Source organism: Danio aesculapii, chromosome 23 (assembly GCF_903798145.1).
Source record: "Danio aesculapii chromosome 23, fDanAes4.1, whole genome shotgun sequence".
Lineage (NCBI taxonomy): Eukaryota > Metazoa > Chordata > Actinopteri > Cypriniformes > Danionidae > Danio > Danio aesculapii.
In genome coordinates, this window is record NC_079457.1 from 49,083,218 (window position 1) to 49,108,623 (window position 25,406).

The window sequence follows — 25,406 nt, forward strand, 5'->3', positions numbered from 1 at the left end:
CTGCCTTTATGCTTTGTTTTCTTTGTTTGCTCGTTACTACACAGCGCTAAAGTCCAGCATCTTCACATCGGCTGTAGTCTTGACTAAGTGCGGTTGAATGACTTGTCCTGGGAGCCCTGTACAAATGTGGCGGCAGTATTGACGCATGCTCAGAGTCCGTATGTGATATCTAGTGTATATATCTATGTTCTGCATCAAACACAACCCATATAAAATGTGTCTCCTCAGTACAAGCTTATTCCTAACACCTTCTGTAATAACCAAATAACACAGCACACTAAACAAACTCTTTATTTCAATTTTGAAAAAATAATTTTATAAACAGATTAAGAAAATAATTTTATCAAAATTGTGATTAATAGTAGGAATAAAGACTTAGAAGTTGCAAAACCAGCCAATGAAAACAAAGTAATGTGAATATCTATAGATTGCAGTACTGCACTGTCAGTATTATTATAATTAATATTATTACTTTTATTATATATATAATATGAATGGACGCAGCTCTGTTGAAGCTGGTGTGTTCACTGGTTTTCCTGTGCGAGGGGTTGTGGGGGCTTCATCTCCACATTATTATCAGCTTTAAGCTTGCGCAGAGCCGCCACAGCAAACAGAGGAATCACCTACACACAAACAGCGAGAGGACTGTTATATACACTGTATTATGATGCTACAATGCTGCCCTCTACTGTTAGTCTTAGAACTGCTGCTTTTACACACACACACACACGCACACACACGCACAAAACCCTTAAGTTCTGAATACAGTGAGATCACATATCAATGAGGAGATTTTCAAGTACATACTTTAAAATCTTAAAAAGAAGTAGTCCTTTACATGGTCAATATATATATAAGCTATTAAATGAATTTACAGAAATGGTACTATATCATGATATATACACTCACCGGCCACTTTATTAGGTACACCTGTCCAACTGCTTGTTAAAGCACATTTCTAATCATCCAATCACATGGCAGCAACTCACTGCATTTAGGCATGTAGACATGGTCAAGACGATCTGCTGCAGGTCAAAGCGAGCATCAGAATGGGGAAGAAAGGGGATTTAAGAGACTTTGAACGTGGCATGGTTGTTGCTGCCAGACGGGCTGCTCTGAGTATTTCAGAAACTGCTGATCTACTGGGATTTTCACGCACAACCATCTCTAGGGTTTACAGAGAATGGTCCAACAAAGAGGAAATATCCAGTGAGCGGCAGTTCTGTGGGCGCAAATGCCTTGTTGATGCCAGAGGTCAGAGGAGAATGGCCAGACTGGTTCCAGCTGATAGAAAGGCAACAGTAACTCAAATAAGCACTCGTTACAACCGAGGTCTCCAATAGAAGATTGGAGAAACGTTGCCTGGTCTGATGAGTCTCCATTTCTGCTGACACATTCGGATGCTCGGCTCACAATTTGACATCAACAACATGAAAGCATGGATCCATCCTGTCTTGTATCAGCGGTTCAGGCTGCTGCTGGTGGTGTAATGGTGTGGGGGAGATTTTCTTGGCACACTTTTGGTCCAATAGTACCAATTGAGCATGGTGTCAACACCACAGCCTACCTGAGTATTGTTGCTGACCATGTCCATCCCTTTATGAGCACAGTGTCTCCATCTTCTGATGGCTACTTCCAGCAGGATAACGCACCATGTCATAAAGCACCAATCATCTCAGACTGGTTTCTTGAACACGACAATGAGTTCAGTGTACTCAAATGGCCTCCACAGTGACCAGAGCTCAATCCAATAGAGCACCTTTGGGATGTGGTGGAATGGGAGATTCGCATCATGGATATTGCAGCAACTGTGTGATGCTATCATGTCAATATGGAGCAAAATCTCCAGTAATATTTCCAGTAGCTTGTTGAATCTACGCCACGAAGGATTGAGGCAGTTCTGAAAGCAAAGGGGGGTCCAACCTGGTTATAGTAAGGTGTACCTAATAAAGTGGCCAGTGAGTGTATTGTTATCAGGATATGAGATGGCATTTGGCAAAAATAATTCTGTCAAGATCATTGTTTTTAAATGTTAGAAACAACCAAAATCTTACTTGCTGTAGTTTAATGAATTAAACCCTTATTTAATCAACTTTATCTCATCTACAGCATTTTTACCTGTTAATCCATAGCCCTGGGCAAATGGAGAAACATTATTTAGCATGAACGTCTCCTTTTGGACAGTAAAAATAACTGATTATATGAAGCCCGTTAGTATATGAAGCACTAGCAATAGTAACTCAATTAGCTGAGCCAAATGGATCAGCCGTTTGCTTATGGCTGTAAGAACGTCTGTTTTGAAGGATTAACTTTCACTTCAGTTTGAGTTCATGACCTTGCTTGTCCAGTTCTCTTAAAATAAAAAGCAGTCTAAAAATAATGTTTGTAAAGTGCACGTCACTCTGGGCTGTTTGCCTGGCTGTGGATGACAGGATAAAAGAATAATTATAATATTGCTCTGCTTCAGGCACAGACTGGTCGTTTGGCTTAATAAGACTGCTGAGTTTTGTCAGGAGCCACAGATGTAGATTTTATGTTCCTCTTTCATCCTCATAGTGATGGTCAGTATTGACCTGCATTATAAGAATCAGCAAGAAGACCTGTTTCTTAAGGCCTGTTCACACCAAGCACAATAACTACAATGATAACGATGAAGATGTAAAACCGGTGACAGTGTTAAAGAGTTCGCAGCACAAATACGGCGATACAGAGGAACAATATCGTCACTTTCAGGAGGATTTTTCCTGATGAACGATACAACTGGCAGCCAATCAGAATCCAGAAGAAATTAAAGCTACAGACAACACTCTGGAGAAGCACACTGGTGATGTTCAGCCCTCGCTGACAAGATTATTTAAAGATAGTGACTATCGTGGACACAATCGGTTGAACCATGGGAAATCATGATAGTTAATGAAGTTATGAAAGTCATGCTGGACAATTGAAGTCTGAAAATAAACATAGCGCAGGAATCCAGTGCTAGTTTGTGTGAAAATGCTGGAGAACTGACTATTATTGCTGAACTGAGTGTTTGATTAGATTGAATACAGTCAGCAGATCAATGACAGCAGCACACTGAGACTGACACCTGCTGGTGACAAGAGATAATGCACAATTAAAAGCAGAACCTGAACATAAACAGATCATTATTCATCTGTGCTTGGTGTGAACAGGCCTTTAGATGGAGTTTGTGGTGAACAGTTTCGTGCAGAACTCACTTGTGCCCTGATGAGCTTCTTGTTTTTGGGCTGCGTGGGGTCTGGAAACTCCTCTCCGAAACACAGCTCCACAGTGTACTGCGGCTCGGGCCCGATGCCCTGCCGGTAGTTTAGTAACTCTACCAAAAACACAGGAGGACCAGCGTGAGTACATGCTGAACGTCACAGTGACACTGCTGAGACACCGTCAAAAATAGCTAACAGTAGGTCAGCTACTAGCTTAGCTTCATTTTTCAGTAGCCTAACATTAGCAAACTAGCGTCCCCAGTAGACCCCAAATCAGAAAAAGCGGGACAGTATGAAAAACACAAATACAAGAAGAAAGAAGTGATTTGTAAATGTACTTTGACTTGTATTTTACTGCAGACAATATAACAAACATGATGTAATGTGTTCCCCGTGACTTATATTGTTTGTTTTTGTTTTTAAATAATCACATATTCCAGTTTTGGTTCTTGCAACACATTTCAAAAAAGTTGAGCAGTAAAGCGTTTACACTGTGTAATGTTGCCATTCCTTTCCTCAACACTTATAAGACGTTTAGGGACTGAAGACACCAAGTGATGAAGAGTTTCAGGTGTCATTTTGGTCAGACTTTATTTTGATGATCCGTTTGTTGAGTTTACACTGCATCTAAATGCCAAGTCATTCACATCAGATTATAAGTAGACAGTTAGGTTGGGGTTAGTGTAAGTCGACATGTACTTGCAAAGGGTTAGGGTTAAAAGGAGCTGTATCAACAGATATTGAGCAGACAGTCTACTAATACTACTACTAAAACGGACCATCAAAATAAAGTGTTCCCGTAATTTTGCCCCATTCTTCCTGCAAACAAGTCTTAATGTGGGCAACAGTACGGGGTCTTCGTTGTCGCATTTTGCACTTTAAAATGTGCGACACATTCTCTATTGGAGACAGGTCGGGACTGCAGGCAGGCCAGTCAAGTACCTGTATCCTCTGCAGCAGGACTCTGTAATGTGTGCAGAATGGGGTTTTGCATTGTCTTGCTGAAATATGCATGCAATGTACTGTTCAGCATTAATTAAATCAGCATCACAGAAGTGCAAATTACATTTACCAAGGGCACTGACACAACCCCGTACCATGACAGACCCTGGCTTTTGGACTTGTTTCTGGGAACAGTCTGGACGATCCTCTTCTTTTTGGGTCCGGAGCACACGGCGTCCATTCTCCCAAAAATACATGAAATACTGTTTCATCTGACCACAGTACACGTTTCCACTGTGTGATGGTCCATCCCAGATGCCTTCATGCCCAGAGAAGTCGATGGCGCTTCTGGACACTGTTAACATAGGGCTTCCTTTTGGCACAGTACAGTTTTCACTGGCATTTGTGGATGTAACTCTGTATTGTGGTACTTGATAGAGGTTTGCTGCAGTAGTCCTGAGCCCATGTGCTGATATGGCTTATAGATGAATGAGGATTCTTGATGCAGCGCCCCCTGAGGGATCGGAGAGCACGGTTGTTCAGCTTAGGCTTGCGCTCTTGTCCTTTACATACTGAAACTCCTCCAGATTCCTTTAATCTTTTAATTATATTATGCACTGTTGATAGTCAAATATGTCTTCCTGTCTTTCTTTGAGGAACATAGGCTGTTTCTCAATTCCCGGAATGCAGAGAACGGACTTGCGTTCTTGTGGAGAGCGGTCTTGCCACATCACCTCGGAAGAACGAACTCGGGAGACAGCAAGAACAGAAAACGCGTCCTGTGAGGAATGAGATGCTGCGTTCTTCCTGATAGTTCACGCGGTTTTTACAGAAAGTTATTAAAATATCACAGCATTCATACAATGATCTACTGCTTTTTCCCTTTTAAATATATATAACACGCACAAAAACCTTACAAATATTCTTTGCACAATGAAAATAAAACAGATCTCAATGTGAATTACAGCAAATAAACCTTAATGTGTTTATGTCTTTATTAAGATTTAATGGTGATGTTTACTTTCACCGTCTCATTTAGGGAAACTCCTAAGATAAATAAGTTATTTTGCTGAACTTTATATATATATATATACCTTTTTTCAGGGTTTTCACCTTTAACTGATAGGACAGTAGAGTATTTACAGGAAAGTGTGGGGAGCAGAGAGAAAGGAAGGATCGGCAAAGGACCACAAGGCGGGAATCGAACTCTGGTCACCGTGAGCACTGGAGTGCATGTGTTGACGCACTAACCACTACACCACTACACCACTAGCGCCAACGTATCTCTGAACTTTAATAATAAATCTATATAAATGCTGCGCTTCCCACATGCTTAATTCAGTCACAATGACTTCTGGGACTTCTAGAGCGAGTTCGCTGCTCAAGTCGGCATCGGTGTGTCCTCGATATCAAGAACACATTCGGGAGTTTTCACGTGTCCTCCGTTCTTGTGGTCTCGAGTTTTGGAACTTTGGCGGTTGATGATGATGTTACACGAGGACGCAAGAACGCATATTGAGAAACAGCTATTGTTTTGAAACATTTCAATAATTTCCTCATGTATTTGTTGGCAAGCTGGCGATCCTCGGCCCATCTTTGCTCCTAAAGGACTAGACCTTTCTTGATGCTGCTTTTGTACCAATCCCCTATGTCACATCACATCATTATTTCAGCAGTTTACCTGATTACCAGCCCTAAACTGCTCCTGTACCCACCTTTTTTTGCAATGTGTTGCAGGTCTGAATGACAGGAAAGGATGTATATTTACAAATGAAATGAAGTTCACCAGACAACACATCAAATATTTTGTGTTCATGTTGTCTGCAATGAAATACAAGTCAAAGTCAATGTGGAAATCAATACTTTCTTATTTTTTATTTCCGTTTTCCATACTGCCCCAACTTTTTCTGTTTTGGGATTGCATTTTTCCAGCCAGTAGCCGGCAGCTCGACCACAGCTACAGTACATTAATGAAGCAGCACCACGTCATCTAACAGGATCACTTACTACAATTACAGGTATCTACATGTAAATCACACACCTCACGCTTTTACATTCATTTTCTCTTGTCTATAGTTGTCTAACTCTGTATACACCGTCCGTCTTCACTAAACCTCTAAAATAGAGCAGATCAAATGCTTTAGGTGAGTTTCTCCATCTACAGATTGAGTTCCTCCTCTTACCCTGGCTGAAGATCTTCATGTCCAGCAGTTTGCAGGTTCTCTCTCGCTCCAGCTTGTTGGGTTTCTGTCTGTGCTCCGCCAGCGGGCCGTCCCAGTACACGCGGCCCTGGCAGAAGCGCTTGATGAACAGGCCATCGGGGGCGACCCACAGCAGCACACCTTTCTCCAGGTGCGGCAGGAGGCGTGTCATGGCCTCGCAGATCCCGGCGGGCAGCGCAGCGACGTCCGGCGGGGGGAAGAAAAGCTGTGTGGCTGCGCAGGGGCCGTAGATGCGCTCACTGCCCACCGGAGCACAGCCCTGCAGGAGGAAGCACCCGTCTGGAGAACAGCTGAGCACACTCTCCACCACACGCCCATAGTAGAACACGCGCAGCTCCAGACGACAGTCTACAACACACACACATGCACAGATACCACACACATTTCAGTGCTCTCAAATATCAACACTTTAAACATGTAATGCAGCTTTTTCCCTGTACATTACAATGCGTCCTGGTCATTTATTGACACGGTCTATTTATTTTAGCGTAACGTTTTAGAGTAATGGTCCATTAGTCAATGTATTTACTAACATTATCCAAGTATTAACAATTATGTAAAGTGTTTATTAATCACAGTTCAACACTTACTAATGCTAGGCTTGGCCGGTATCCAAATTTTGATACCGTCAAACCCCTTTTTCAATGACGAGTTACTGTCCTGCTTCTTAATTTCGTTCATTTATTTATTGATTGATTGATTGATTGATTTATTAATTTATTTATTAATTTATTAATTAATTAATTTATTTATTTATTTATTTATTTATTTATTTATTTATTTATTTATTTATTTATTTATTTATTTATTAATTCATTTATTTATTTATTTAATTAATTTATTTATTTATTTTAATATTTATGTTATTCTGAGCAAAAATATGTCACATTTTAGACAGCCACTAAAATATCATTGAGTGCAGCAACACTTTAGATATTAATAAATCTAGTTTAACAAGAATCGCCCAGTCAACAAGCACAGTTTGGCCCTAAAAAATCTCATTTATTGTCATTTTGAATATATTTTAAACATCAACACCCAATTGTGAGCAAGAAAGATTTTTAAAGCATTTTAAATATAACACTTGGTCACTAACCCAGTGTTTCCCAACCCTTTTCCTGGAGGCACACCAACAGTACATATTTTGGGTGTCTCCCTTACCTGACTAATTAACTTCAGGTTTTGGAGTCTCTTCTTATGTTCTAATGAGGGGATTCAGGTGTGTTTGATTAGGGAGAGATTAAAAATGTGTACAGTTGGTGTGCCTTCAGGAACAGGGTTGGGAAACACTGCACTAACCCTTATAGGAAATTAATCCTGCATTCAATTTTCCTTTATATTTTAATCAGTACAGGTCAGAATATGTATTTTGTTCGATTTTACATAAATATGTAGCGCTGAGAGAAGGATGATGAACATTCTTTCACCCATATCTTCACATTTTATTTCATCAAAAACAGTAATGTTCATTCATTCATTCATTTTCCTTCAGCTTAGTCCAGGGATGGGCAAACTCGATCCTCGAGGGCCGGTATCCTAATCAAACACACCTGAACACCCTAATTAGTGTCTTCAAGGTCACTAGAAAGCTACAAGCAGGTGTGTTTGATTAGGGTTGGAGCAAAACTATGCAGGGACACCGGCCCTTCAGGATCGAGTTTGCCCATCCCTGGCTTAGTCCCCTTATTCATCAGTGGTCGCCACAGAAGAATGAACCGCCAACATTCATACACACTCATACACTACGGCCAATTTAGTTCATCAATCCTCCTATAGCGCATGTGTTTGGACTGTGGGGGAAACCGGAGCACCCGGAGGAAACCCACACCAACACGGGGAGAACATGCAAACTCCACACAGAAACACCAACTGATCCAACCGGGACTCAAACCAGTTCACTTGCTGTGAGGCCACAGTGCTAACCACTGAGCCACCGTGTCGCCAACAGTAATGATTTCCACCCATTTGCTTTGATGCATATAAAATCATGCATAAAATGTTAATTAACTTCACGTGGACACGTGTGCAATAGGACGTCCCGTCTTCGACTCGCACCATTTCAGTCTTTGTTTCCCCTCTCCCAGTGAGTGCTTCAATCATAATGACTTAATATTTAATACATTCATGAAAAATCGATGAAAATTGAGTATGCAAACTGCTCCCTCACCTGTTATGTGGACCTGTGGCGGATATAAAGCTGCAGGTTGGAGATTAGCGCAGGGTTTGGCTCCTGTACCAGGACACACAGACGCTGTCCCATTCACTGCGAACACACACATATTTGCAGTGTAAGTGAAAGTGAAACCGTTTGCCTGAACTGATTGTTTTCTGAAAGTAAAACACTAACCAGTCCATTCAGCAACGCTGTCGGACTCGTCCTCCTAGATGTGAAAACACACTATTATTTTCGTTTTCAAGCAGTATTCTGTAGAGCAGATTTCTCCATCTTTACCTGCATGGACAGGTGTGTCTCTCTGAGAGCTTTACTGCAGTCGCTGTCCTGTGATATTACTGGATTTACAGCAGCGTCTGACAGACAGGAGGTGGAGCTTAGTGACTGCACATCTGCATATATACTATACATATCTATACATTTAAACATACTGTCTACACATATCTATACATATATACATACTGTCTATACATATCTATTCATTTAAACATACTGTCTACACATATCTATACATATATACATACTGTCTATACATATCTATTCATTTAAACATACTGTCTACACATATCTATACAGATATACAGCAGGGAAAGTAAGTATTGAACACGTTGTCATATTTTTTTCATGGGAATATTATTGCTAAAGGAGCTGTTGACATGAAATTGAAGCAGATTTTAGTAAAAACCCAAACAATACAAACATAAGAATAAAACAAAACGTATAAATCTGAGAAGTGAGTTCTGTGTAATAATAAAATGACAGAAGGAGAAAGAGCTGAACTACTGAAGCGTGTTTAATACTCTATATAAAGGCTTTTTTGAGTGCTGCAGATTAAAGACGCCTCTCATATGGAGACTGAAGCCTCATGCATTGCTCAGGTGTGAGTTTCTCACACACTTCAACAGAGTGTCAAAATCTTGATCCTTCTGTGGGTCTCGTCTATCAAATCTGAGCTTTATTCTGTATTCTCTATTGGATTTGGCTCAGGTGATTGGCTAGGCCGTTCTGCAGCTTGATTTTCTTTCTCTGAAAGCATCTGAGAGTCTCCTCTGCTGTGTTTTGGATCATTGTCCTGCTGAAATGTCCACCCTGGGTTCATCTTCATCCTCCTGCTAATGTAGATGTTGGACTGAAGCAGCTGATGTTCATTTACACTGAGGAAGGGCAGAGGGTTGCTGAAGAACTACTGAGAGATTTCAGCTGCAGTCTGGGCTTTCACTGCTGAACTACACCTCCCTTTCTTCATGTGTTCAACACTTTTTCCCTGTGTCATTTCATTTTATTGCACAGAACTTCATTTGTAAACTAATTAGATTTGTTTTCTTTGCATATTTGGATTTATTTGGTTGTTATCAACATCTGGTGAAAATTTCAAGTCATCAGCACCTTTAGAAATATATTTTCTGAGAAAAATGGTGACGTGTTCAATACTTATTCTCCCCACTTTATATTCATTGAAATAAGAGTTTGGTCACTGAATATCTTTAGGAATAGAATGATAATATATTTACATTTAAACCAGTTATTGCAAAATAATAATAAATACAAACTACAATTTTTTAACAAAATTTTACACATTGCAAAAAATGCTTTTCTTACTTAGAGATTTTGTCTTGTTTCTAACCCAATTATCTAAGCATTCTTAAATCCAAAAGCATTTTCTAGACAAATAATACTATTTTGTTTTCAGAAATAAGTCAAAATGAAAGCAAGTTTTCCATTAAAACAAGCAAAATAATCTGCCAAGAGGGTAAGGGGAATTAACTTAGGTCAAAAACTAGATTATTCTCTAATAATAATAACTGAATCACTTCATTTTGACTCATTATTGTCATTTGTCAGAAAATGCTTCTTGTTTTATCATTGTGTAGATATTTGGACTAGAAGCAACACAAAAACTCTGAGTAAGACATGCATGCTTTTGCAGTGTATTTGTTATGCTTCTCTTGATTTTTTCCTCTTTATTAAAAATGTATTGAATATTTTTCCCCTAATATATTCGTTTGTGTGTATAATTTTTGCAATTGTATTCTTTGGTACTGACTAATCTAATGTATATGCCCAAATATACGACTGTAAAGCATAATATATTCATCCATTCATTTTATTTTCAGCTTAGTCCCTTTATTAATCTGGAGTCGCCACAGCGGAATAAACCGCCAACTTATCCAGCATATATTTTACGCAGCGGATGCCCTTCCAGCTGCAACCCATCACTGGGAAACATCCATACTCACTCATTCACACTCATACCCTACAGACAATTTAGCTTACTCAATTCCCCTATAGCACATGTCATTGGACTTGTGGGGGAAACCGAAGCACCCGGAGGAAACTCACAAGGGGAGAACATGCAAACTCCACACAGAAATGCCAACTGACTCAGCCGAGGCTCGAACCAGCGACCTTCGTCCTGTGTGGCGGATTGTGCTACCCACTGCGCTGGCGTGACGCCCAAGCATAATATAGGAAATATTAATGTAAAGGAGAGATCTGTGAGGGTTTTGTATGTACTGCAAATGCAGAAGTGAGCTGTTTTCTGATGGTTTGCAGATCTGTGCTGGTACCTGTCCCCCGTCCGATGTCCTCCAGGATCCGGTACACCTTATAGGGCTCTGAGATGTCCAGCTGGCTGCGCTCTGAAACCTCCTGGAAGTCTGAGCTCTTGTTGAGGGCGCAGCGCAGACGCGTTTTCCACGTGGATGGGTCTGCTTTATCCCTGCCCTCCTGAAATTTACCCTTGTACATGGCCCATGCCTGAGACGCACAACATGTTTAGTCTAATTTCTGTATAAATACTGTATATTGCTGTATTCCAGGTGTATTTTTCAGATTTAATAAAAAAACAGGCGGTCACACTTTATTTTAATGTATAATTCACGCTATTAACAAATCCTTAAATAAGACTTTTAGCTCAATAAACTACTAATTATATGCTTGTTAATAGTTGGTAAGGAAGTATTTGGGTTTAGGTGTTGGGTAGGATTAGGGATTAGGCATTGGACGATAACCATCTTCAAGGTATACCGTGGTTTGGAAAAGTCAAGGTTTTAAAACCGCCAAAACTTTCTGTAATACCATTCCTACAGTATATGTACGATTTTTTGGGAGGTTTTTTAAGGACAACAGGATGTCCAGCAGAAAAGATATCCAAAGATGCCGTTTTAAATTGTAAAGAAATCTGTGTTTTTGAAACTAATCAAAACAGCAGAAGTCAGTGATTCATTTGAATGATTTAGCCTGACATGTTTACGGCTCCAAAATATTACAAATGTTTCTCAAAATAATATATATTGGCTGTGTCTGAAACCGCCTGCTACTTAGTAGGTACTGCATTTCATTTTGAATTTACTACTCAATCGATAGAAAAGTACATTCTATACAGTCTGAATGGAGCTCGGATGTACAACGGATGCCATTTTGTCATCACCATGTGATGATCACTCCCATTCATGAATTCTCTTGTGATGTATCTCGGCATAGCAAAGGATGCACACTACCAGAATCTCGCTGATAGTACGTAGGTTATCCGGGTATTTCTCACATACTGTTTTTCGAATACTATGAACTACTCGGCTCATATACTGTTTTTTGTTTTGCGTACTATATAAGCATAGTAAATAAAAGTATGCCGTTTCGGATGCAGCCATTGTGTTCAAAGCAGAAAAAAGTTTGAGCAGTATTCACAATACCGTGAAACCGTGGTATATTTATCCAGGGTTATCATACCGTTAGAATCTTATACTGCCCCATGCCTATTCGGGATATAGAATAAGACTGTACTTTATAAGCAATAATAAACAGTTGATATCTTAATAATAAGGACAGGTAATGAGCCAGTAGTAAATAGTGTGAATTGTTACTTAAACTAAAGCTTTACCATATGTTTTTTACTTTTAAGTAAACTGTATTAAATGAGAAATTCAATGAAATTACAGTTAAAACATAACATAAATAAATGAATGCTTTATACAGTTGAAATCAAAATGATTTGCCCTCCTGCTGAAGTTTACATTTTATTTTTAAATATTTCCCAAATTCAGTGTAACGGAGTTAAACATAACAGTTTTAATAACTCATTTCTAATAACTTGATTTCTTTTACCCAACCCAGGCTCATACTGATTACGCACCCCTGTATACATTTCTGGAGAGCACCAAATCTGTCCCAGGAGCTGCTTTTTTTGCAGTTTTTGTTTTCGTGAATTGGCAGCTCTGAAGCAGCTGTGTATGCTTTTTCAGATCTCAAATTTCTCTCGCGCCTGCTGTTCTCACATAAATCCACCAGAGGCCGCAGTCGACTGACCAACCGATCCAACAAAAGCAATCCAGAAAAAGAAAAGCCCTCACCTGATTTTTACCACATTTTCCGATTTTACCACATTTTCACCTTGTTATTTACTTGTTTATTTTATTTTTTGGCTTCTATTTTTGTCTTACCTGCTTTCTAGAACCGTTCTTCACTTGACTCGAACCACGTCATCGCAGTGAAATCCTCCCTGCATCTCAAGGCGAGCCACTGGACAAACTGGTAGCAGCGGGAAAGCCGTCCACATGGAGGTAAGCAGTCAGCTAATATTGCGAAAAGAAACGGCATCATACCGCCCTGTAGCATTTGTTTAACAGACGAAATGCAGCCATACGTACTTCTGGATACATAATTCGCGATCTCCAGAAATGTATACAGGGATACGTTTTCAGAATGAGCTTGTGTTGCTTTTACCTTTGCCATGATGACAGCACATAATATTTGAATAGATATTCTTCAAGATACTAGTATTCAGCTTAAAGCAGTGGCGTTGCGGGGGGAGGCTTTGGGAGCTTAAGCCCCTGATGTATAGTCAAAACCCCCTGATCTTTTGGAATATGTTGCACTTAAAAAATAGGTTGTATAACATTTATTGTGTTATCCAAGTACTTAAAATTACCACATACATCACGTGCATTCCACTTAACGCAGCTTTCGGGTTGGGTATGTAAATAGTCAGCTGTTCAGCAGTACCTGCTTCTACCAGCAGGTGGTAGTGAGATTGCGCCACTGCACTGTCCTCATGCATTCATTATTTTGAGGAGCTGATGAGGTAATAATACAACTATTTCATTCATTAATTTTCTTTTCGCCACAGCGGAATGAACCGCCAACTTATCCAGCACATGTTTTACGCAGCGGATGCCCTTCCAGCTGCAACCCATCTCTGGGAAACATCCATACATACTCATTCACACTCATACTACAGACAATTTAGCCTACCCAATTCACCTGTACCGCATGTCTTTGGACTGTGGGGGAAACAGGAGCACCCGAATACCAGGAGAACATGCAAACTCCACACAGAAATGCCAACAGGCTCAGCCGAGGCTCAAACCAGCAACCTTCTTGCTGTGAGGCAACAGCACTACCTACTGCGCCACTGCGTCGCCCTACAACTGTTTCGCCAAACTGAATAATTCTAACTACTGACGAAGCTTGATGTTTGTTTTCACAGTGTAGTTTTGCTGAAATAAAATAACTGTAATCAATAAACTGTGTGTCATTTCAATGTAAATACATGCAAATTATTCAGAAAAACGTGAATTGTACTAACTTTCTAGATATGATATAGATATCTAGACATATTATCTTGATATGATACAGTAAGTCACATCTGTTTCCGTAAGTTAATAGTTAAATCACAGTGATCCTCTATCTTATTGTTGTATAGCTATATCCTACAGTAACATATCTAGCATTTCAGTTAGCATCGGATTATAAATTGACTTTATTATATGAAAATACCTAAAATTGCTGGAAGAACACATGTAGACCATTTATTTTTGTTCAGCGGGGGGAATTACAACTTCTTTGATTTGTTTTTTTTGGGGGGGACCCCTTATCCCTTTCAACACTAGCAATGCCCCTGGCTTTAAACATGACATTAAAAGGCTTAACTAGGGTAATTAGGTAAGTTAGGGTGATTAATAGAGGTAAAGTTGGTTTTATATTCGCACATTTGTTTATTTAGTCGTCTCTATATTGTTTACAATGCTACTTTGAATATTTGGTCTGAATTAGCATGTAATTATGACTTCAAAACAACATTAGCATAATCAAATTGACTGTGAACTGTGTTGTACTTTGATAGTCATTTGCTGCTAATATGATTCCCCTATTTAGAATTTGCAAATAATATATTTCTGAAATGATATTATTAAAGAGAATGTCTGAATATCTCAATATAAAACCAACTTTACCTCTATGGGTAATTAGGCAAGTCATTGTATAACAGTGGTTTGTTCTGGAGACAATCCAACACTAATATTGCTGAAGGGGGCTAATAATATTGAGCTTAAAATGGCTTTAAAACTATTAAAAACTGCTTTTATTCTAGCCCAAATAAAACTAATAAGACTTTCTCCAGAAGAACAAATATTAGAGGAAATACTGAGAGAAATTCCTGAATCTGTTCAACATCATTTGGGAAATCATTTGGGAAATATCTGAAAGCTTCACAGGAGGGCAAATAATTTTACCTTCAACACACACACACACACACACGCACACACACACGCACACGCACACGCACACGCACACACACACACACACACACACACACACACACACACACACACACACAGGTGTTGTCGTTAATCAGTTTATCCGGCTGTTCACCTTAAACAGAGCCGCGTCCTGGTTCTGTCTGTAGTCCTGTTTAGCGGCGTGTTTCCACGGGATCCTGAACATGTTTTTCTCCGCGTTCTCCCAGCTCAGCCCGGGGTAGTCTGCGCTGTCTATCTGCGCTATCAGCCACTCTCTGAGGCGCATGTGTCTGGACCTGTCCTCCATCCTTCCGGACCAGCAGATCTGCTGTTCTGCAAAAACAGAACCCATGGGTCTCACTACACTACACTATAATAAAGCTGCTGCTAAAGTCATGAAGAAGTCAAAAGTTTGACAAACTCACAGCGGCGCCCGTGCATGTATTCAGACGGCTGAGTGTGTGCTTAGGAAAAGTGAAAGTAAAAGTATGAAGTGAAACGCTTTCGGTTTCCCTTGCAAAAGCGCGTGTTGCTCTCGGTTTACAGAGACCTGGTGACGTCACACACACGATAGAGTAATAACCTCTGTGTGTATTACGTGTGCTGATCAGCGTGTCAGCTGTGTGTGCAGAAACACACGGACTGATACACGAGCAGAGCACAAACTGAGCCCCCAAAAATAACCTCTCTCCTAGTGTAGTTTCTGTTTGCCTGTCGGTGAATTCCGCTGGATTCAGTTCCCCGTTCCCCCACTCACTGCGCATGCGCGACTTCAGTGCCAAAATCATGACGTCATGATTCAGCTCATGCTGGTGGAAACAGAACCTGAAACTACTGAAAGTTTCAAGTTATTAATCTATTTACTTTGTTGATTAAGTTCCATATTCATAAGTGTAAATATTCTACAGTGTTTACCTTTGTAAACGTCGTACCCTATATGGTACAGAAAAGTGCTTTTATGGTACAATTGAAATAAAGGTACACAATTGTTCTCATAAAAAAGTGTTGGACAACTCCTCCTTTATTACAGTATCTATGAAATGATGATTATGATTGATAGCAGCTGGTACTCATTAGCTAACACATGATCCACCAATCAGACGATTCCTAAACCACTAAAAATAACCAGAGTGTCTTACGTTAGCCATCTTCGTCTTGAAGAATCCCCCCTTCCACCCCTTCTCCTCCCATTTCCTCGTCAGGGCAGCATGGAGGCCTAATAGTTAGCATCATTGCCTCACAGCAAGAATGTCACTGGTTCAGATCTTACCTCGCCAGGTCGGCGTGTCTGTGTGGAGTTTGCATTTTCTCCCCGTGTTTGCGTGTGTTTTCCCCGCGCTCTCCGTTTTCCTCCCTTAGACCAAAACCATGCAACACAAGTAAATTGACAAAACTAAATTGACATTATAGACAAGCATTGAATCCAGTATTCACTCTATAGCATTCATAATCTACATCTACCATTATCAAGCAGGGGAGTTCTCGAGATCTACCTGAACTCGGACTACCCTCTCGCCCTCCAATGGGGGGGAGCCCCGGGCTCGAGAATCTCACGAGCTCAGGGCTCTCTCCCGGGACAGCATGCCAAACAAGCTTTATAATCAATCATTAGCTAAGGGCGGACTCTTGAAACTTTTTTTAAAATCTTGTTTACATTTTTTTGATGGTTTACTGAACATAAATTGACACATCTTGGATAAAGCAAAATGCCTTTAAATAGTTCTTGAAGGAACACATTTGACACTGTTAAGGTGCAGTGTCTTGTTACTGAAGTGGTGCCTTCATGGATCAGATATGTACCTTTTGATGAAGGCACAATGTTGTATCTGCAGCTATTAAAAACCAAAGGTACATTTTGGTTTCCCATGGTACAAATCATGTCCTTAAAGGTACAAACTGCAATGGTACAAATGTGTTTCTTTGTCTTAAGGTACAATTCTGTTCCATCGAAAGGTGCTGCCACAGTGACCAGGGTTTGAACCTTCTTTGGTACAACATTGTACCATTTTTTTCTGAGTGTGTAACAAACAAAAAAACCTGTTTTACTGTGTTGAAAAATGACTTCTCGACTAGTCAACACTAATAGAAACGCCATTAAAACTGTCCATTTGTGTTTTATTTTCATAATCTTTGATTAATTTAAAGGTCCTACTTGTTTATAATGTTCCTGGGTTGTGTGCAGGCATATCAGCCTATAATCAAGCAACCAGTTATCCTGTGTTTACTGCAGATCTGGCCTTCCTTTCTCGTTTTTTGTTTTCAGTGAACTTCACTAATATTCAGTTTATTCAAATTAAATAACATGAACATATATGATTCCCTTTTCTTCACATATTTTGATCACTGCACCCCAAGTCCCCATTATGTCCTCAGACTCACCGCCAGGGGGCGCTGCTGTATCATCTGTTGTTTTGTTTTTGACAGGACCTTTTACAGTTTTCCTCAATTGCTTTTTGGAATTGGACAATTTAATTTTTCAAAGCAATAAATTCAGATCTCTGAACAATTAACTTCCTGTTCACGTGAGAGTGTAATTTCTGTAGTTTGGACTAAAACTAATCGCATTTGGCTTGATGACTTCTTTCATCATATAAGCCATCACACTCAAAACTGTTGATTCAATCATCAACCATTTGTATACACGCATGTTTACACCATAAATATCTGATATTGACATTGTTTGTAGTGTCTGCTAAACTGGTAAATGACCTCTAGTTGAATCTATTTATCAGTTTCCATGGTTGACTGTCATGGTGAATATGTGAACTTTATTTATAATTTCAAGAGGATCACGTGCTTATGATTGAACACAGCTGGTCATGCATTAGCCAATCCATGATTCACCAATCAGACGATTCCTTAGTCACTATAAATACCCTGAGATCCACATAACAGTAATCTTCGTTTTGAAGAATTCCCCCCTCCACCCCTACTCCTCCTCCTTTCCTAAATGGGTGGCACGGTGACCCAGTGGTTAGCACTGTTGCCTCACAGCAAGAACGTCACAGCTTCTAGTCCTTACCAAGCCAATTGACGTTTCTGTGTGGAGTTTACACGTTCTTCCTGTCCCCACATGGCTTCCCCCGGGTCCCCCCGGTTTCCTCCCACCGTCCAAAAACATGCAACTTAAGTTAATTGACTAATCCAAATCAGCACCATAGACGTGCTCAGAGTAAGTAGTTATCTCTCAAGAGCTGTTCATTAGCTACTACAGCAGGGGAGTTCTCCAGATCTACCTGAGCTCAAACTCCCCTCTCGCTCTGCAACGGGAGGGAGCCCCAGGCTCGAGGATCTTCTGAGCTCAGGGCTCTCTCCTGGGACAGCATGCCAAACACACTTTCAGCTAAGTGTGAACTCTTGAAACAACTAATCATTTTGAGCAGTGTGGCTCACACAATGACAAATACACTTTATGTTTTGGTGGTCTTGGCCAAATTACTGACACGATAACTGGGTTTTGAAGCATGAATGAAATGTTTTGGGGGATGAACTACATTTTGCAGACATGCAATACAGTTCTGAAGTTCCAGCAAAGCCTTTTGAGATTTGCACTGATGGTTTAGAGAATGCTAAAGGGTTTTGTCTAAACCCCAGCACACTTCAGAAACTTTGTTCCTCAATAAAAATCGATAAGAATCCCTCTGTCACCCTTCTCGAATGGCTGTGTTGCAGATTACTCCGCTATATAGGCACAGTCCCATAAACACTGCACTGAACTAAAACTATCAGCAGTTCACCGCACACAAACACACAGCAAAGCGTTATTTCCTGCAGTTAATCTTTCACAATTTCTCCTTCATAAGCTCTGCACCCAACACAGTCTCGCTTTTGTTGTTAATACTGTCACTATCTCAACAATTAATAAGGAATTAACCATGTATACAACACTAGTCTCTGAACAAGTAAAGTCAGACTGAGAAAGATCCATATTTTGGTAAAACTCTCACTATTGATGGGAAAACATATATGGGGGGGGGGGGGGTTAATAATTCTGACTTCAACTGTACAGTTTGAGTATATTGTGTATTACAGAGAGCAGTGCTGAAATGTAATGTTTGAGATGTGTGTGTGTGTGTCTATGTGCGCTGGTGTGTGAGTGCTGCTGTGTGGAGGGTCAGTGTGATCTGTGACGGGACGGTCCCGCACACACCCGCACCCGCACCATCTGCTCTTCACGCTCTGCTGAACACAACACCACACAGCACACCCTCAATATAGATCACAACCAGATCAAACCCTATAGAGTCCTCAGAGCTGTACAATCTGACACTCTCTAATGGGTAAATAAGCATCTTCTCTTTCAGCATTCTCTGCATTTCTCCAATGATGATGAGCATGAATGACACCCATGCTTTGTCTGAATTACTAAATCTGATCACAAAGCCAGTCATTTAAATTAAGATCATCAGAAAGCAGGATAGACACGCTTTACATTGATGTCTGGTTTTGTTATGACAGGACAATATTTCAATATCTGGAATCTAAGGGTTAAATTTTTTTAATATAATATAATATAATATAATATAATATAATATAATATAATATAATATAATATAATATAATATAATATAATATAATATAATATAATATAATATAATATAATATAATATAATATAATATAATAAACATTCATTCATTTTCTTAGTCCCTTTATTAATCCAGGGTCACCACAGCGGAATGAACCACCAACTTATCCAGCACATGTTTTACGCAGCGGATGCCCTTCCAGCCGCAACCCATCTCTGGGAAAAAAACATATACACACTCACTCACACTCATACACTATGGACAATTTAGCCTTCCCAACTGACCTAAAACGCATGTCTTTGGACTGTGACTGTGGGAGAAACCGGAGCACCCGGAGGAAACCCACGCAAACTCAGGGAGAACATGCAAACTCCACACTGGAATGCCAACTGACCCAGCTGAGACTCGAACCAGCGACCTTCTTGCTATGAGGCGACAGCACTACCTACTGCTAATATAATATAATATAATATAATATGATATAATATAATATAATATAATATAATATAATATAATATAATATAATATAATATAATATAATATAATATAATATAATATAATATAACAACAATATAATATAATATAATTACATGTAATAATATAATATAATATAATAAAATAAAATAAAATAAAATAAAATAAAATAATATAATATAATATGATATAACAACAATATAATATAATATAATATAATATAATATAATATAATATAAAATAATAAAATAAAATAAAATAAAATAAAATAAAATAAAATATAATAAAATAAAATAAAATAAAATAAAATAAAATAAAATAAAATAAAATAAAATAAAATATAATATAATATAATATAATATAATATAATATAATAAAATAAAATAAAATAAAATAAAATAAAATAAAATAAAATAAAATATAATATAATATAATATAATATAATATAATATAATAAAATAAAATAAAATAAAATAAAATAATATAATATAATATAATATAATATAATATAATATAATATAATATAACAACAATATAATATAATATAATTACATGTAATAATATAATATAATATAATAAAATAAAATAAAATAAAATAAAATAAATAAAATAAAATAAAATAAAATAATATAATATAATATGATATAACAACAATATAATATAATATAATATAATATAATATAATATAATATAAAATAATAAAATAAAATAAAATAAAATAAAATAAAATAAAATAAAATAAAATAAAATAAAATAAAATAAAATAAAATATAATATAATAAAATAAAATAAAATAAAATAAAATAAAATATAATATAATATAATATAATATAATATAATATAATATAATAAAATAATATAATATAATATAATATAATAAAATAAAATAAAATAAAATAAAATAAAATAAAATAAAATAAAATAAAATATAATATAATATAATATAATATAATAAAATAAAATAAAATAAAATAAAATAAAATATAATATAATATAATATAATATAATATAATATAATATAATATAATAAAATAAAATAAAATAAAATATAATATAATATAATATAATAATATAATATAATATAATATAATATAATATAATATAATAATATAATATAATATAATATAATATAATATAATATAATATAATATAATATAATATAATATTAGCAATGCATGCAACTGATCAAAAATTAGGTATCATTTTGCCTCATGCTGTGTATTCTAGGCTTTTCCCATTTACACACCCATGACTGCTTTTGTGGTCTCACGTATGACGGTGCATTTCCCCCATTGTTCCTAAAGTAAACACACTGGCATTGATGTGATTGGAGGATTGTGGTAATAATGACAGGGCTGTAAGCATAATGAAGGAGCCGGGCTGATGGAGGCTGTGTGAGTGTGTGTGTTTTCTCCATTGTGGCTCAAAGAGGGGAAAAAAAGGGAGGGGGGTGCAGGTCCAGAAGGATGATGTCACCTCTACTGCTCAGCCAATGGGAGACGAGTGGGTGGAGCCGAGGGAGAGCGGGGGAGGGGCAGAAAGGGTGTGTTTCTCCCTCACTGCAGCATCCTTCAAGCCTTCACTTCATTGGCCGAGGAGAACAGAGAGGAACACACACACACAGAAGAACAGAGCAAGGCGTGTCCCGCACCATCCAGACCAACACACAGATTCACCTGCAGAGGTAAGAATCCACATCATTTGTGTCGGATATCACAGGGTCTTTCTTTTGTGCTGGATGTGTAGTGCATGCATAGTGGATGCATGTGGGTGTGTGTGTGTCACTAGGTGTCGAAGGCAGCTTGAACACACCTTGGCCTTGTGTGTATTCACAGTTGTGAAGGAGCTGGTAGGCGGATCTGTTCTCTGCTGGAGGAAATAAAAGGATGTATTTAATAGCAGTGGGTTATTCCTGTATGTCCAATAATTAAGGGGTAAAGTGACATTGTTTCTGCTCAATCATTTCCAGGAGGCCCATATGTGAGCATGGCAGCTTTCCATTGCATTTAAGTGTTAATAATGAAAGCTCTCCAGCTGATTTGCTCAGTAATGTTCTGTAATCTGGTGTAATTCATACTTCTCTCATTAGTGTGGAGGAGCATCCCATAACTGAGGTGTTATTCTGTCTGTCAGTGCTGCTCCAGCCGCCTCCGCCTCTGTGTGTGCGTGTGTGTGTGTGTGTGTGTGTGTGTGTAAGGTATACGGGCTCAGCCATTGTTTCTTTATGTGCTCTGCTTGTTATGATGCAGGCTAAAGCTATACTAAACTACTTGTGAAGCGTTTCTCCGTTTGATCCTTCATGATTAACTGTGTTCAGTGTGTCTTTAATCTCACCGTCTACAGCTTAATATGATGAAGTTCTGAAGCACAAGCATGTAACAGAATAGACTAAATATGGCACAGTTAATATGGCAGTATATATTAATATCTGTTTATATCTGTTTTAAAATAACATTACACATGCTGAGGATAATAATGAATAATAATAATATTAATAATAATAATAATAATAATAATAATAATAATATCTGTTCTGCTAAAGACAAAAAGTCATCTATCTCCTCGACGGCCTGTGGAAATCATTCCTGCTCATTTCATCAGTCTGTATATTTCCCTCTTTGGCATTTTTAAAATTATTATTAATTTTAACACTGGTATATAAATGGAAATGCATGTTTAGGTGATTTGCTGTTGTCTCCTGTTCATCTATTCAATGTAAAAAGAGCTCATTATTATTGTTTATTAGCTGTTATTATCTGTGTGATGACAAGTGATCTATATATATTATTATTATTATTATTATTATTATTATTATTATTATTATTATTATTGGACAAAGATTAGAGATTGCTTCCAAAATGAAAGTTTGTTCTGACATAATTTAAGTGTGTGTATTGTGTATATTTATTAAGTATATAAAGACACACATACATGCATATTTTTTAAAAAAATCTAAATTTATATTTATATATATATATATATATATATATATATAATACAAATTATAAATAAAACCAAAATATCTATGCAAAAAAAGTTATGCATGTGTGTGTGTGTGTGTGTGTATACTGTATATATATATATATATATATATATATATATATATATATATATATATATATATATATATATATATATATATATATATATATATATATATATATATATATATATATATATATAGTATTTAGCATGTATAGCCTATATTTATTATATAAACAAGTTACATAGGCTGAATTTAAATACATAAATTAAGTTGAACATTACTAAATTACATTTGTTTAAATTCAGCCCATATGAATTGTTTGCAACCCCAATATAATGTGTAAAACAGCTTCATATGAACATTTACTTTACACAGTATATAATAAGAACAAAGCAGGAATTCCTGTGTGCACCCAGTTCGGGAAGACTTTCGGTCTTATGTGATGATGTCTTCTCATGTAACACAATAATTTATAGAAATAACCCATCGAAAAAGGCTTTAAGACCAAGCGGAGTCCTGGTGTGACTTTTTTAAATCAGATTGGCCAAGTAAGAAAGGCTGTGCAAGAAAACATCTGACATAAGCAAAGTCATCTTTCACTACTGTATTGCTTTTAAATAGAGAAAACATTTGATAAGGATCTTTTATTATAAATCTTGGACCTTATTCTTGAAGGAAAAAATGACCAATAAAAAGGTGTGAAGCACCAAAAGCTGTGAAGCCCATAATTAATTTGAATAATGTTTTGGATATTATGAAATCTCAAATGTACTTTTTTACAAGAGAGGCAACAAAAATGGTGAAGCTCTGAATTATTATTATTATTATTATTATTATTATTATTATTATTATTATTATTATTATTATTTTATTATTATTATTATTATATTATGTTTAAAATTTTTATTATTCAAATGGCCAAATTCTGACTGAGGAAAGTTGAATGAGCTGTGCCAGTTTGTTAATTGACTAATAAATTACGATAGGCTAGAGTCTGTAATTTAAAACTTTTTTCTAATGATATATGACGTATAGTTCCATAACTAAAATACATTCATTATTAATATTTGTCCTAATTCTTTATTCTAATATATTTAATATTTTCGGCACATCAGAAAGTGTGGTTATGATGACCATCCGACAAGCTAAGCCAGCTAAAATGGTGCTTAAATGTCACCAAAATTCAGTTTTTAAACCTCATAATTAAATAGAAAATGAGGTGAATAACTGCAAAAAGGTCCATTTTTTGTTTTTTTGAGAGAGAAAAGCACCAGCCCTTTCACCAGACTGGCTACAGTCCTGTTATGATTATTTATTTTAATGTTTTATCGTATCCATTTATTTACTTGCTTTTATTTTCCTCATAATTTAGTATTTTTGTTCATTATAATCTGGTTTTACATGTAATAGAGCTACTTGTATTAACCTGTGTTACTTTGTCATGAACCCGAAGAAACCTGAATTACCAAATCCTACTAGTTGAGAAGAGGAACAGTCATTCCCAAACGCTAGAAGAGCGCTAATTCATTTACAGTAACTTCAGAGACGCTCCGTAAATCAGCGAATATCGATCATCTAACGACACTCATTGGAGAAATATAAGATTACCTGCTGTGTTTAGTTTCACTTCGCCCTCATATAGGCTGTAATCCGACACAGAAACAGCAGTGTGTGTGTGTGTGTGTGTGTGTGTGTGCGTGTGTGTGTGTGTGTTTATGTGTGTGTGTCGAGCACAGAGAGATGTCCTGACTCTAAAATCAGATTAAATTTGAGGAGTTTAGCAGGAGTTGAGGAGGAAAGTGAACTGTAAACTGCTGGATACCGCGTGCGAGCGCGTGTGCGTAAGGATAATTATGCAAACGATTTCCCCCGAATTGGCTGATTGTCTGATCGTGCTCCTCCCGATGCTGCTTAATAAAACATCGTTTATTTTAACCGCTCAGGGCAAATTTCCGACACGATCTTCTCATTTGAAGATAATAGCGCGTTATTGTGCACGGTCATGTTTATGTCATCAGTTATTAACCTTACAGTGTTAGCTATTCAGCCTGTCACACACACACACAGCTGTTTATTTCCTCAGGCCATTAGGGATATACACCAGCAGTCAAAAGTGTGGCGTCAGTATGGTTTTTGTTATGTTTATATAATAAGCTTATTCTCCTCACCAAGGGGGCATTTATGTAATAAACATACAGTAAAATATATTCAATTGTGCATTTGGTTCGAGCTGGGTCAGTTGGCGCTTCTGTGTGGAGTTTGCATGTTCTTCCCCCACAGTCCAAACACATGCGCTATATAGGGGAATTGATTAACTAAAATGGCCGTAGTGTGTGAGTGTGT

The 25,406-nt window shown here is 37.4% G+C and overlaps 2 protein-coding genes across 2 annotated transcripts in view; one reads left to right on the forward strand and one right to left on the reverse strand.

Moving 5' to 3' along the window:
- Positions 1-425: 425 nt before the first annotated feature.
- irf10 (interferon regulatory factor 10) lies at positions 426-15,811 on the reverse strand. Its single transcript, XM_056449211.1, has 9 exons — positions 15,502-15,811; positions 15,210-15,409; positions 11,129-11,318; positions 8,841-8,917; positions 8,736-8,769; positions 8,556-8,651; positions 6,350-6,736; positions 3,219-3,337; positions 426-623 (listed from the first exon to the last, which is right to left on the reverse strand). Exons 2-9 carry the CDS (start codon positions 15,381-15,383, stop codon positions 525-527), a joined length of 1,176 nt encoding a protein of 391 aa, XP_056305186.1. The 5' UTR covers positions 15,384-15,409; positions 15,502-15,811; the 3' UTR covers positions 426-524.
- A 5,867-nt stretch (positions 15,812-21,678) lies between these two features.
- l1camb (L1 cell adhesion molecule, paralog b) overlaps positions 21,679-25,406 on the forward strand; it is a 46,732-nt gene continuing 43,004 nt past the window's right edge. Inside the window, exon 1 of the mRNA XM_056449451.1 lies at positions 21,679-21,761. The gene's annotated coding sequence lies outside the window, so the exon portion shown is untranslated. The remainder of the gene's footprint in view (positions 21,762-25,406) is intronic.